The sequence below is a fragment of the Cottoperca gobio genome, chromosome 7, assembly GCF_900634415.1.
Source record: "Cottoperca gobio chromosome 7, fCotGob3.1, whole genome shotgun sequence".
NCBI lineage: Eukaryota > Metazoa > Chordata > Actinopteri > Perciformes > Bovichtidae > Cottoperca > Cottoperca gobio.
Window position 1 is genome coordinate 12,863,181 of NC_041361.1, and position 15,772 is coordinate 12,878,952.

A 15,772-nucleotide genomic window follows, 5' to 3' on the forward strand; every position below is an offset into this window, starting at 1 on the left:
AGTGGGTGGTGGTAGCAGCAGCATTCACGAGAGAGACATTTTACTAAGCAGACATTTCCCCCTCTGTTTTCACTCTGACCTGGTAGGAGATTGATGACTGAATTGTGGAGTACATGTTAACAGTAACTGGTGATTTATGAAGATACTTAGGGTAAGTGAGGCCGCACAGGCTGGAGGGGAAGACAAAGATATAGCCTTTTAAGTTAATGCAAAAATATAGCCTTTTTAAGTAATAATTGTTATTACCACTGCTGGGCTTGGAGAGAAGTCTGAGTTAGAGTTGGATGTGAAGCTTTTCCTTTTCCATTAGCCATGTGCCTTTTCTTGTTCTGGCCTTTTCAAGTTTGACTTCATGCAGCATTGCACGTTTTTTTGTAAGAAAAAAAACAATTTAAAGAACATGTATCTGCATATATACATGGATAAATATTCAGATTTATTTAAGTAGCTCAATTCCAATATTTGAACTGAAAAACACCTCTTTTTCCTGGGTAAATCACAGTGGAAAACTTTTCTTGGATGAACCCTTGCACTGCAACAAGTGCACTGTGTGTTTTGGCAGCCCCTCTTAGCCAAAGATCCATCAGAAAATCCGCATGCAATTTTAGAAGAATCAGAATCTTTCCCTTTCCTTGGCTCGTGAACTCCCTTGATATTATGCACACGGAGAATCCTCCTCTCTATTCAAATATGAGATTCAATCCACTTGGATGTGATCTATAGCATTTTTAAGGAATAAAGCAATTTTAAGGAATACGGAATAGTGCTTCCCCTGGAAGAGGGATGGCTTTCATTTTTTTTCAAGGCACCTCTTAGACTGAGTGAAATGTTTCCCCTGTTCGCTCAGGGACGACTTTATTTCTTACCAGGGATTTAACACTCACTCAGTCCCCTCATAAATACAGCGTCCCTCAGCCCTTCGCTACCCATAACTCATGCACTAACTCTCTAGCTAACTAAACTCATATAGCAGAGCCAACACTTGTTTGTCTGTTACCTCAGCCTCTCTCTCTCACTCTTCCTCTCTGTCTCTTTTCCTCCTCTTAGCTGATTTATACATGACAGAATCTTCTCTGACTACCGTCTCACCAAGCTCCTGCACTGATCTCCTTGGCCCACTCGTAGAGTGGGTTTTAGAAGAAATGTGCATTTGAATATGAGTCAGCCTAATCTCCTTGAGGCTATTTAGAGTGAGCCTAATGTTCCAAGAATGAGCGAGAACAACACCGGAGAAAATGCGGACATCCCTCTCAGCATGTCACAACACAACTCAGGTCTCCAAAGAACGAAACAAGTCTTTGATTTGCTGATGAAAATCTTTCTGTAAGGACATACAATTCCTGCATTCAAAGGCACCTGTTGAAGCCCTCTGTGTCCTTAGAAAAATCTTTGTGTGCGTTTTCTTTGTCTTTCTGCCTTCATGGCACCTACCTGTGGAATTTCTTTACTTTCGTGCATGTTCTCTCAGTGCTACTATAAAAAGCAGCTGATAAACTTTCAAGACATTTCACTTTCAGCAGATGAAAGTGCTCAGGTGGGATATTACAGTATGGTGGAAGCCTTTACTGATCTGGTGCCGATTGGCATTTTGGGAGGAGACAGTCTTTCTGGCGGGGTTCCCGCATTGGTTGTTAACAGCCTGCTGGTACCTTCTGTTCTCTCAGCTCCTCAAGCATCTAAAGAACCTCTGAAGTCAAAATCGCCCATTTTGATGTCTCATGGCAGCACCCGACGTTTTGTTGTATTTGCGTCTGAAAACACAGGCCCTGCTTGGAGGAATTACCCTCAGCACTCGTTGGTGTCGGATGGGGGAGGAGGGTATCATTCCTCTTTTTACTCCCCATCTCCCAGCTCTCCTTGCGGTCCTTCTTTTCTTTTTGATCTCACCATCAAATCTTCCCCGGTTTTTATGAGTGACGTTTACCCAAGAGCGGCTAGGGAAATGGCTGGCTGAAGAAGACGTTTGAGAAAATGCGCCTGAGCAAGCTATCACCTTTGATAAAGCCATAGTTCCACTGGGAGAAGAAGAAGAAAGCCAAAGAGTAAGAGCATTGTTAGTAATGAAAAATGCCATGAAAGAGGGAGCATCTCTCTGATCGCAGCCTGTTAAACCAACAACGTATAGTACAACAGATACTGCAGTGGTACATCAAGCATTTCTCTGTTGTTGTACCACAATGAGTATTTGACCCAGTGGACTGATCTGAATCTGGGGTACCACACTGTTCCTCTACTGCACATCAGCTGGGCACCGGATAATCTCATAATGCCGCGCTCACACATGCACAGTGAGTCACACTGGTGCTGCCATCGACACCGGCATACCTTCAGCTGTGTCACCAGTTGGCAAAAAGGCTGGCAAGTCACTCGAAAGCGCTGCAAAAAGAGAAAGAAATAATGGGGGGGAGCGGAGGGTAGTTGGAGGCACAGAGAGCAAGAAATGTAAGCTTTAGTAATTACTACCTCCATAGAGAAGCAGTGGAGAGGACAGTGAGGCAAGCGAGCGCACGAAGGAGGCCCCGTGTGCAGATAATGAAGGGGTATCATTGTAGCTCTGACAGCGTTAATCTTAGAGTACTCCACAGTGTGTGTGTGTGTGTGTGTGTGTGTGTGTGCGTGCGTGCGTGCGTGCGTGCTCCGTGCAGCATATGTTTATACTGTTAGGGTGTATGGAGGTCGTGGTGCAGTGCCATTGACTCTCGCCCTACCAGGAAGACCGGCCCACCTGACAGCACAGTGTATCCAATCCCGGTGACAGTTGCCGCCTCTCACGGCTTCTTGAAGACAATCCTCAAACTCCGCAGCCTCTCGCTCGTCCTCACAACAGCCCTGGGATCACCTATCAGCAGCCGAATATTGTCTTCTTTGAAAAATAGGGAGGAAGAAAAGAGAAGAGCGGAAAAAGTGGAAGAGCAGTCCAACTTTCTTTGTGCCTGGCTTTTTTCTTTTTTACTCTTCCCATTTGAAGTTGTGAGACACTCATTTAAGCCTCATTGCACACCAACACTCAACACACGGGAAAGTGTTATGAATATGTATCAACACAGCATATGGCAGCAGTAGCGCTGGGACTAGGTGTGTCCAGAAGGGTAGAGTGCTGCCGATGCATTATTCTCCATTTAAATTACCATGGTAAGAATGCAGAGGGGAGCTGAGAGGTGTTCACCACTTCTTTAGACGGGGCAGGAGAAGAACCTGGAACATGCAAAACAGCAGGAACGGAGGAGCTGTGATGAGCACAGTAGTAGGCCAGCTGAGTTCCCTTGATTTGGTAGATTTTCCGGCAGGTTCAAACCCGGCACTCGCTGACACGAGCGTGATTAAAAGTGATATTTCTGACACATTAGGATGCGCACGGGAAGTAACCTCCTCTAAAGCGTTCATTATTAGATGCATGACAGACCTGAATATTTATAAAATAGGTTTTTAATAATTAATAGCAGCAATCTGCTCTCGTAATTCATCAGATTTGCACTTCAACAGAGTATCCGTTTTCACTTTAAAATAATAATAAGAGGAATATTAATGTTGGAGAAATGTAAAACGGGCAGCTGGATACAGTGCAAATAAGCGAGCGCTCTATGTTCACTTCTGAGGCTTTCCTTTAACCTGTCACTTTTTAAATAAAATGACATTTTAAGCCGTCAACACTGCACCGTTTGAAAACCAGTCGTTTGTGCTTGACAATTTAGTGAGTAGCTTCTCACAAATGTGGCAAGTCATAAAGATAAAGATGCAGGAAACAAAGTGGGTTTGGTGTAGAATGCAAAAGTAGTTGCTGTGGTTTTATCAAAAGCAAATTTATTTGTTTGAGTCAACTTAGCAACACTTCCTTTTGTATACTGCCACCCAAAATAGACAGCAGTCTTTTTTTCCTGTAAAGCCGCCGTGCTTGTTTCATGTTTTCACAGTCATTTTACTTTTTTTCTCTCTCTTATTGTGAGTGTTGTTTTATCACACCTTCAAATTCAGTCATAGCACATTCCTCCCTCTACTGAACTCCCAGAAACAAGAATGTTCCTGTTTAAGGTAAAAACTGCCACGTTTAGTTCCGCCTTCCAGTTCACATTGAACTTTTGGGTAAGCACACTGTGTTAATGCCGTCACTGACGCAGTGGTGTGTTTATCCTCACCGTGGATCAGTTTTTCCTGAGTGTGTAGAAATGTCAGTGTGCGTATTCGACAGTGTGGGTCTCAGAGCAAATGACGTGACCTGCAACCACAAGACAGAGAGGAACAGAAGGAGAGCACAGAGCACAATGGCCTGCTGTCTACCAGGCTGCAAGCAGGCACACACAACATCACACACAGTTAATATTGGTTACAGCCACTTAGCATATGTGTTTACAGTGTATTGTGTACATACCCAGACTCCCTCAACCACCCATGGACACACATACTCTTTAAAATGTCATATATCGTGTCAACCCTATTGTCACTTCCATCCTGCTTATCAGAAAAGTAAAAGATAACAAACTTCTGGCAGCCAAGTCTCAGCCACAGGGTCTGAAAAATGCAAATCCCACGAGCAGGAAGACTCTTTCTCATCACTTCCTCTCTACAAAGCCCTACAAAGAATATATTTTGATCAAACTTTAATTGTGCTTCATAAGAAGAATACATTGAACATTGAAAGTGTAGAATGTAAAACAATTGTAAAAAAATAAAAAAATTGTGGACAGGTAGAGAACCTGCTCAGAATGACATTTTAACAGGCACCTGTGATTCATTCTACCGCATATAAAGTCCAAAAGAGGAAAAGTCTGTCAGGCAGAGCAAATGTTTTAATGGGAGCCAGGGATCGATGTTGTCAGCGCAGGCATCCTGTCTGGAAATGCATGCGTTTTTGGGTTAATGTCACCTCCTTCTTTCGTTTTCAAGGAGAGACAGAAGAGAAAAAGAGCAAAGAGAGAAAAGAGAGGCGGTGGGAAGGGGAAGGAGGTCAACGAGATCTGATGCAAACATTTTCAAACAAGGCTGAATTTAGGGAAATTGCTTGAAAAACATTGACTCGCCCTCTCATTCACAAGGCCCCCGTATCTGAAAAACAAATTTGAAACGTAACCTTGTAAATCAATTAAGAAGTCCTCGGGAGCTTGAGAAAAAGAGAAGTCCACCCTTCTTCCCCCCCCCCCCCCCCCCCCTCTACACTTCTTTTCCTCTCCTCCACTTAACAGGGACTTGGATCTGCCCATCAGAACACTGCCTTGTGTGAAGAGGCTTTGTCAGCGGGGGCTTTATTTAAAAAAAAAAAAAATTAACCGGCAGAGTGCCTTATATGCTGTCAAAATGTCTTAAGAGTCTTATTAAAGAAATGCCACAGCTCATTTCCTTGTAATGCAATTCATATGCTGGTGAAAGGGGGCATGTCTAAAGATCTAAACAGCTTTGCTTTTTAGGCTTCACATTAGGGGTTATCTGTGAGGGCTTGTCATTGATTGACATTATCTGGCCTGACAGGGCCTCATATCAAGGTTAACCTCATGGACAAAAGTGCCACCCGCATGGACACACAAACACACGGTCTCACCCACACTCGTTTTCAAATAAGGCACACTCTCCTCAACTTCCTGTTGAATTAGGTGCCACGTATGTGTGCCTGCTTCGTCTGTGTGTGTGTAAGCCAGGTGGAGATTTCCAGACTTAATTGATAACTAATGGAGCGGCGTGTGCCGAGTTTACCCTGGAGGATTGACACTGTGTGTGTGTGTGTTTGTGTGTATGTATGTGTCCTGTGGAGAGATAGAGGGGGTAGGTGATGGTAAGAGGATGGGGATGACTTACTCAGCAGTGTAGTTCCGGATTCTGGTAAATTAAATATGGCCCCAAAGATAATGACATGGAGTGACATACACCAGTCTGGCGGCTCTTGACCTCTTAGGCGAGCAGGTCGTTCCCTTCGCCACAGAAGAACGTGTGTGAGTAACACTCATGAGCACACACTCACACACATCTCCCCTTCTCCCTCCCAACAAGCCACAAAGGCAAAGAGAGATCCCCGTGACCAAAATACAACTGAAGCAGTTAATCTGTACAGATATTAGCTCAAGGGCCCTTGAGAGGTGCACTGCTGAGCCCCTTCTCCACTGTACTACCCACACTGCCTTGCTGCCGCACCAAGCACAGCAACCGTGAGGGAGGGACACAGGGGTCGTCTACTCATTTACCATGGCGGTTGGCTTATCAAATTGCACTCCTGGTGTCTTGAAACTGAACATGTGAGCTGAGCTTCAAAACAAAGCTGCAGGAATAAATTTCCCTTGTTTCAGTCTGAAGAAGCATGGGACTGTGTGCCATTGTGTATATTTTTTTTTTAAAGCTAAGTTTTTGCCTCACGGAACACAAACACTTAGAAATTAAGTCGTCATCTGGTGCCAGCTGGGAGTCCAGATTTGATGTACAATTTTAACAAGTTAGCCGTGTGTCCCATGAATTACCCTAAGCAGCAAACTCAGTGAAAGTTGGCTGTTTTGGTACGTGGCTGTCAGAATGGTTCTTGTCACTCATGTCAGATTGTTTTTTTTTCTCTCCCTTAGACCATTTTAGGCTGCTTGTCCTCTGTTCTGGAAAACACCATAATTACCCTGTTTGTGATTAAGCCGAAGGGCGTATTTGTCCTTAGATTTCAACTTTCCTGCCTGATTGCCCTCAAGTTCAACGTCTTTCCTCTTCCGTCTGCAGTTGAAATATACATTGTTTTCTTCAGCCATTGTCCTGTGCAGTCAGTGCGTGTGTTACTGGGGCCGTTGGTGTCTGCCTTTGTCCTGCAGTGTCTTCTTTGTGTTTTGCGGCAGTGTGGCGGGAGGGTGGCATTTGGCTGAGGGCTTGCGTTTGATAAAAGCCCATGGACTGAGCTGAAGTGAAATAGTCCAAACGGGTCCTTCAAGGTCGGCACCCCCAGAAAGACGGCACACAATGTACAAGGTCACATTCTCGACTAAAAGCAATAAGTGCTTTATTGATAGGAAAAAAAAACAACATGCAGGCAGATGTGCAACCAACTGATTAATAATAAAATACATTTGTGAGAGAGAGGAACAGGGGGAGAGGGTAGGAGGCAGGGGAGAGAAGACAGCTACCTCCTGACTATGTCCATGTGTCTAGGACTGTATGTGTGTGCCTGCATGCATGTACAATATGTTTCGCAGGGAAACATTGATCCTGTCGTGGGACCTAAAAAAATCTATTAGAAATCCAGTGGTTAAAAAAAGAACAAAATGTGACGGATAGGTGCTGGTGGCAGTGTCCCCGGTACACAGTCTGTCTCCTCATGCCTGAATCATTTCTGCACTTTGTGTGATCTGCAAAGTACAGCGTGAAAGTACTGTTTAAAAGACGATCACGAGCAACTCACTTCTCCTGTTTTGACCGTAATCTACTTATCATATACATCTAATCGGTATCATGTTTTATGACAAAGACAGCAGTCACTGTAGGTTCCTTTTTTCCATTCAGTCACTTTATGAACAATGTGGCTTTTGTACTACGCCTACTGCTGCTATTATCTTTTTATGAAAATCAGCACAGGGTATTGGACTGTCGTCATCTTTTATGTGCCTATATCGCTCTTTGTCACATGCTCTCTCTCTGTGTCTATATTTCTCTCTTCCCCAACCTGGCAAACCTGCCAAGTGAGTAGAGCTCCAGAGTGGATCAGTCAGTGGCAGATTTAGATTTGAGGTGGGGAAAGCTAAGTCTCAGTCCCAGACAAACCTGTTTCTTTAGGAAGAATCTGAGAGAAAGGAGGGCTTTAAGTTTTCCTTATGCTCTGCCACCACCCTCTTCCCCTCAGTGATCACCAACAGTAGTCTCCCCCCCCACCCCACCCCCCAACCCTTCTTGCTCCTTGGTAGTGTACCCGCCTTTACACCCCCCTTTCCAAATCCCTTCTCTACATAAACTTCTCCTCAGATGTGCCCACCCCTAAACCCCCATCTATCAACTAGTTGGCAATGGCATTGTTTTTAATCATCAGAACCTCAAAATTATTATTATCGCTTCTGATGCGGCAATTAAAACTTCAGGTCAGAGGCACAACGAGCGGTGATCAGCAGCCGAGCTGAGAAGTTTTAATTAGACGATCAGAACCATTAATGCACAAAAAAAAGGTGTGCGCTGGGAAATTAACGGGAACGTCTTAATCAGGGTTAGCGACTCCGAAGAGGAGTCAAGTGAACAGAGAGCAAAAAACAAATCATTTCCGCACCACTGGGACAAAACTCAATTAAATATGCATGCGGAAAAATGGAAATTTTCTCAGCATCGGCTGCACCGACTGTTGGAAAACTGTGGCAAAATCTCACGGCGGGGTCGACGACCTGCTTATTGTTATTCTTGTGTAATAAAAATGAGAGAGGGGCCAGATGCTGGGGTCTGGGTGTCGTGGCGTAGTTGTCCATCAGTGGCTTTCCGCCTGACTTCCTTGCGACTGCCGCAGCCTCTCTACCATGCAGGGCGAGAGAGAGAGAGAGAGAGAGAAGAGGAAAACATTCTCTTCCTGCAAGCCGTAAATTTACAAAAATAAAAACATGGTAATTTTCAAGTGTGTCTGTGTATGTTTGCCTTTGTGGCTCAGTGATTTCCCTGAAACACTCATGCACACACGCTCTCTCACACATACATCTCCTTTGAGAGCCAGAGACACAAAAGGTTCACCGAGCTACACACGGGGAGCTCCAGCCTTGTCGATTAATCTGCCAAAGGTTCATAAAGTTATAACTGGGATTTTTTTTTTAAAAGAGCTACAGCAACTCTCGGTTGCATATTGTAAAATAATCCTGAGCTAAACACACATCTCCCAGACCCTGTTTGTATTAATTAACTCCTGATATTGCAGGGGGGGGGGGGGTTGTCCCTGTGTCAGTCATGTTGGAACTCAGCAGGAATCTACAACAAGCCCTGTACCTGTGTTTGATTAGGTGAAGAGATAAGCTTCAGTTTAAACAGGTAATATCTACGTCTCTTATATACAGACCCTCCTGTGTGCTCGTTCCATACAAACTGACAACACTGCAGGGAGTCGATGCGTTCATGGTGCAGCACTGCACTTTGAATGCACAATAAGTCAAGTTATTCAATTTTCTATATGTTGTTTATGTGACCTTACATCTTCCACAAGATGATTTAACAAGTGTTTTGGACATAAGCCGCCTCGTCTCGTATGACAGAAAGAGGTAAAGCCATGAACCTGCCAGTCACAGCCATTCTTAACTCCCACATTCTTTACCCGTAGCTGCCTTCATTACAGTCTGTGCACGTTCACACAAATAATGCACTTCCAACAGCGTTATTAGGATTTGAAACACCACTTGATTGGGCATGATATCATTCTGGCACACAAACAGAGACTCTGCATCAAAAACCAACAAGACCTGTGGGGCTTACAGCTGTGGAAGAGTAAGTTTGTCAGTGCGGAGGGCTAGACTTGAACACAAACTGTGTAATCCAGCGCTGAGAAGAAACAGGGCTCGAAAGAACTTTGATGCACATATTTTTGACTGAAGATGAAAAGGAACCTGACCCAGTCCAAATGTATTTGAAATAGTTTCTTGACTTTTTCCTCAGGTTTTGGCCTTATACAGACAGTATATGGCGCTCCTTTGTGGCCCTGCACTGTTTCCAGTAAAAATAATGTCACAGTTAACATAAGCAGTTGGAAAAATTAGTTTCAGCTGGTGTGTTCAAATTCAAACCTGCCTGTTTTTTCCAACTCCCAGTGCTTACTGAGGTGTCTCCTCCTTGACAATTAGCACACCAGGCTAAAACAGACTGTAAATAATGTCCAATGCATGTGACAGTGTTGTTTTTCTGTCTGATATTCATTAATAAGGCAGAATGCTTACTGGACTCTCAGGGAGGTGGGGGAGTTGGTCCCAGAGGGAAAAGTTGTTCTTTCATGTAGGTCCCCACAGATTTATCTCATTGTACGCTATCATGCACACAAACGACTTGAGGTAAACAGCTTGGTGTTACCATAGCAACCTCTATTGTAAGCAATGGTAAAAAGCTGTCGTGGACAGAAACCCTCAGCATAAATAATAGTTTAGACAGCTTCCATAAACCATCCAACCATAGCATGTTCCTCCTCACGGGAAGCTCACAATATTACATTTGTTTTAAAGCACGCCCTACCTTTTAAAAAGAAAACACTGAATGTGTGCTTAAGATGTCTGATAATTCAGTTAGAAGCCTACTTAGATACTCAACCAGTAGCACTTAGTCCTCTACACACACTCCGTATTGTTAACAGAAAGTCATACTGAATACTCAGTAATGGAAAGAAACAACTGTGTCGGGGTCATTTCCTACAAGGAGCTTGAGATCGCAATGCAAAGGAAATCGGTAGTTAAAGCATGAAATATGGAACACAGTAAACAGAAAAAATGACCTCCGCAGCAACAATGACCTCAATCTTCCTTTGGAGAGTATTTCTAAAAAAAATAAAACAACTTGAAAATTTATGTCTTCCACTTCCTAATAGTTTTTCCAGCTGATTTCTTTTTTTTTTCTTTTTTTTTTTTTAAATTGCTGTTTTCTAAAAGGTGACCCTTTCACCCCCGTCTGCAATTGTCTAACACTAAATTGTACAGTAATGTGCCGCTGATATATGGCCCTCCTCAAAACTACATAATTCCTGAAGCCATTGTTTCAGAGAGGAAGCCCGCAATGTAAATACAGTAACTGAGAAAGCATGTGTGGGGAGCACCGGGTGCATTGTCTGGCGACGGGGTGATCTGTAAACTCCTTCAAATTGTATATCCTCTAATGATTCCACAGCTTTGCAAAAGAAAATGAAAACAGGATTTTATGTTGCACCAATGTGATTTACATAATGCTGGCAATGGCTCACACATGATTGTGCTTGGCTTTATGGCCGAGGGAAAATGAAGAGGCTCGTACTCATTGTTATAGAAAGTGAATTGAGTCTTTAAGATAGAACTTTGTTACCTCTCATATCACACTTTTGTGTGGTGAAATGTTGTGTCCGTAGCTCAGTATAGCGTATTATCTTAACCACAGTGTGGCTCAGTTAAGATTCAATTCAACTTCACACAAGGAGAAATATCCCTGCTGTGGCATGTTGTTTAACTGTTTTCAATGAGCCTCAACTGACAAAGCTTTACATACTACCAGATAAAAACAATACAAGTTAAAATGCTGCTCTGATCCCTGGTGGTTATACTGCTTTTTGTAATACCATAAATACTGTGTTACTTACAGTCACTTCCTCCTCGCTTTTTAACAGTTATTTACAACTTGATAAAGATCAGGCCTTGAGTTTTTCGTCTGAAAAAAGGCTGTTGGAAGGTGAACTTTGGTGGCTCTGAAAATAAAGTGAAAGGTACTAGAGTGTAGTTTCTGCCCTAAAAAGGCAGCTCTGGATATGGAATGCCACAGGCAGCTGTTCCTGTCTCATCAGAGGACATGTTATAAAGATAGCCCCACTTGGGTTGAAATAATGCCACCCATTCCTACCCCAAAGCGCACTCTATCATGCTCTATTGTTCCGAGAGGCCGCACTGGGGAAAAAGATGTCGAGACTGTGCAGTATGTCTTGTTAAGTAAAGATATGTAGAACATGTTAACTACAACATTTCTTTTGTTCCATGTATCCATGTTACTGTCTTGGCTACATCAACAGTAAAAGACAGCAGAGGGTGGAAAGAGCTTTTATACACGGCATATTATTTTGCCTTTAAATAAAGTGAAACCAGCAGCCGAAACAGAAACAGTTATTGGGTCTAATCTCACTGAATGAGAGTCCAAAAAACCCCGAAAAGTGCTCAGCATTTTCCCTCCACATCCTGACAGCGTTAATGCTGTGCAGCCCCCCACTCAGTGGCAGGACCACAGCCTCTTGAGGTGAGAGTAAAGATAACATTTCACAGTGTCTCTACAGCGCTGTCATGTGAAGGATTATGTAGCCATGTATTTGCTTCTTGTAGTACCGTAGGGGGTCTGATACCTATCTGCCTGTGGTTTCAGCTGCCTGTGCTTTTTCTTCTCCTTTTTTATTTTCCACCGCTGCTTTAAACTCTGTGCTGACCGAAGAGGTGTGACTCAGAAAGATATGCACAGTATCTCTGTGTGTCCTTCCAGTCTTGTGCTGTTATTGTTAAGTGCTTTTGGATGTTATTAATAGCAGCAGTCACCGTTCTTCAGTGTTGTTTTTCCATTGTGATGTTTAAAATCAGTAACTGACATGGAAATGCTGGTTCAAACTTTGTTTCAGGTGATACTGAAAGCTTTTTAAATAAAAGGCTTACTGAGTGAAAAGTGGAGTTACATTCAGATAAGTGTGATACTGACAAACTTTAACTAATCTTATATCTTTTTTTTGTTCTTGTTTCCAATAGCTGAAAGGAGTTTATGCACTGAAACGATCTCAGGAAAATCCAAGATGGCCGCCAAAAGGAAAGGTGGCCTAAAACTCAATGCTATCTGTGCCAAGCTGAGCCGCCAGGTGGTAGTCGACAGCAGCTCCCAGAATGCAGAGGGAGACCAGAGTGTAGCGGAAAACAGCGAGCGCGGTAGTTCCCACTACGATGACAATGAGACCATCTTCCCCGAGAGCCTGAACCTCAGTCAGAGCCTCGAGGAGGACCAGAAGAGACGTGAGGCCATCGAGAAGTGGGTCAACGGCGAGTACGGCGAAGAGCCACCGGCTCCTGACGATGAGAAGGAGCATGGACTCAAAGTCAAAAATGACACAGATTGCCCTCCTGAGGGCGTGTACATGGTACAGCCCACAGGCTGCAGCGATGACGAAGACCATGCAGAGGAGGCCGAGCCCGCGGCAGGCTCACAGGATGGCAGTTACCATAACAACAAAGAACCTGAAGACAGGCCTTCTAAGGACAACACCTACAAGCCACCAAGCGAGGCCCCGAGTCGCCAAGCACCTTTCTCTCATACAGGTACATTTTGACTCTCTGTCCTCCAATCAGTTCTCTTTCTGATGTCGCCACTATACTCTGATTTATACTCAAGCCTTTTTATACATCTTACACCAACACTACCTTTGCCCTTTAAAACATTCCACTCCGTAGTATTAAGGGGCAAATGCTTAGATAGAGGGCGGGTGACATTGCCACATCCACATAAGCTTAAGTGTGCCCATTATTGCAAAGAGACACTCTAGAGTTACATTATGAATAGCCAGTGACATTACCCTAAAGACAGATTCAACTGGCAGGCCAGGGGGGGGGGGGGGGGGGAAAACAGGAACTTGTCAGTGTGTGGTTAACTGCATAAAGAAATTCATAAATGGAGTAGGCTTACAATGTAAGGCCAGTTTATGCACTCTCCCAGCAGCTGTGGGCCAAGAGCGCATGGCAGAACCAGGCTAAGCTTCATATTACACCCAGGATTACATATTGAGTCTTTGATTTTCCCTAAGCTCACTAAACTTAGCCACTGCTTCAAACTCCTCTATTACATGGAGTTGTAGTCTGCCGTGGAGGAGCTCTGGGTTTTTTTCCACAGTTGTCAAAGAGAGATCAATTGTCAAATAAACTCAGAAATAGGGAAGTTATATTGCAGCGCCATAACACACTTAAGTATATTATTATATTTTCACAAACAACAGTGGCTCCATGTATTGTTTTTTAGCCGACATAGACATATATTAATACATTCTTTAATGCAATGTGCTCTTGTAAATGACTCATAATAACCCCTGTTAAATTGTGACAATTGTTCCCACGGTATAACTCAATGAATATCAAATAGATAAAGCTGGCAGAGACATTCTGAAGAGTGTGTGTTAACAGCACAAACAATCTTTTACGAAAGTACCTTTTACAGTTATGCACTTTGTGACCCTTGAAGCCAGATGCATATGCACTATAGGAACTATTGGCCTTTGTATAGCAGGAGTTAAAACACAGAGCTGTAAAAAGGAGAAAAAACATGGTTTGGTTATATGAATAGATAAAGCGTGTTGCACAAACACCCAGAGAAAAAACCCCTGCAATTTGCAGGTGAGACCGGTTGTTGCGGTACAAAAACAAGTTTTGTTTTGTGCTTGCTCACCTCACTTTAACAGTTTTATGGTCTTTCATCTAGGGCTAGGTATCTACCTCAGAGTCATATGCACATGATCTTTTGTCTGCATTTTGTTTTGTTTTACAGCAGTAGCTCTGGCCACATACAGAATTGGGGCCAGGGGCTTCTCAGAAAATGAAGCCGGTTTCATTTCAGAAGCCTTTGTGGTTTTAATTAGTCATTTTGTGTTTATTTCATGGCCCTAAAAATGTCTGTCTGTAAATATGTATTACTGTTGTGTAGCAGGCCTACACCTTTCCCTCCACTGGCTCCCTTTATACTTTACATCTCACAACAAAGCCAGAGTGTTTGAAGACTGCGAGGAGAGCATACTGCATCAGTTTCAAATCTTGTCTTTAGACTGTTTTTTTTTTTTCAGAGTTGTTCTTTGTTGATTGTAACTAGGGCATCTATATTGCCGTGTTTCAGCGCAGCTCACAATTAAAACATTTTTTCTCCTCTCTCTCTCTCTCTCTCTCTCTCTCTCTCTCTCTATTGCTCTCTCTCTCTCTCTCTCTCTCTCTCTCTCTCTCTCTATTGCTCTCTCTCTCTATTGCTCTCTCTCTCTCTCTCGCCGCTGTCTTTCAAAGGCTGATGCGGAGTGCACATAATTATGCATATAAACATAGTGGCTTAATTATCTCTCACAACATCAGTGACAATGTAATTAACAAACATTGCAAGATCAATGAGAGAAACTGCGACCTTCAAAACATTTAACTCCTCACATTGAGGCATCGTGCAGATTTCCTATCAGTGCAAAACCCCAGAATACTTTTCCTAGATAATTTAGATGTCGCATTAGAGCCCTCATAAGCCAGTCAATGGAAAAAAAACAATGAATATAAACTATGAAAGCAATGACAGAGATGCTCATAGAGATGGATCAAACAGGCTTGACCATGACTTCCATTTGCAATTCTGGGTTCACTGTAAAAGGTTATTGTTCATTTCAAGCTGTTTCAAAGCCCTCTCTATTTACTGCCTGTTAATTAACTAACCAAACAGCGAGGAAGTTTGAAGCTTCGTACTGTTTTGTGTGTGTCAAATTAGTCCAAACAAATGCACATGATGTCATTTACTCAAAGCAACTCTTTATTAGTCTACCACTGTCCATTTAAACAAAACACATTTAAACTAAATCACTAGCATGAACACAAATTGCTTTCCAAAACTGTTTAAATTATTGTACCATATCAAAGAATCCCACTATTCAAAACTTTCTCTGACTGAACTCACTGAAAACACTGCATGTTATTTAAACATTTTTCTTTTACCAAAAGGTTTACATTGTGCCTGTGTGATTCAAAACGGACACCCTTTAGAGGGTATTCAAACTCTAGATTAGTCCATATATAGCCTCTAGCATGCACCTTTATCATCAGCGACACCTCTGCCTCTCAGTCCTGTGAGCAGAGAAGCTATGCCACACGGATGGCCATGTTTGGTCAGCTAAAAGGAGATATAATGCCCATCTGTTATCATATCTGGGAGGGAAAATGTGGCCTAATTGCCTCAAATATAGACAAGGCAGGTCTGTGTCCTGTGTTGGGTTTTGTTTGACTGAAGTGTCAAGATTAGGAACCACTTGTTTGTGGATTTTCCAGTGACACCTGAAAGAGTGCAGAGGGAAATGTGAGATGTGAGGTTTATGTATTATTATTTTGTATTGGGGGGAGGGGGGACGGGGGGGTTATTACTGTGGCAAATTTCAACTTAACCCATG

At 43.1% G+C, this 15,772-nt stretch overlaps 1 protein-coding gene across 7 annotated transcripts in view; it reads left to right on the plus strand.

The window, feature by feature from the left end:
* The window catches only part of casz1 (castor zinc finger 1), a 77,787-nt gene that overhangs the window by 30,729 nt on the left and 31,286 nt on the right, over positions 1 to 15,772 (plus strand). For all 7 annotated transcript variants that reach the window (XM_029435749.1, XM_029435754.1, XM_029435752.1 and 4 more), the window contains exon 2: positions 12,357 to 12,917. In XM_029435749.1, coding sequence (XP_029291609.1) covers positions 12,357 to 12,917 — 561 coding nt within the window. The remainder of the gene's footprint in view (positions 1 to 12,356; positions 12,918 to 15,772) is intronic.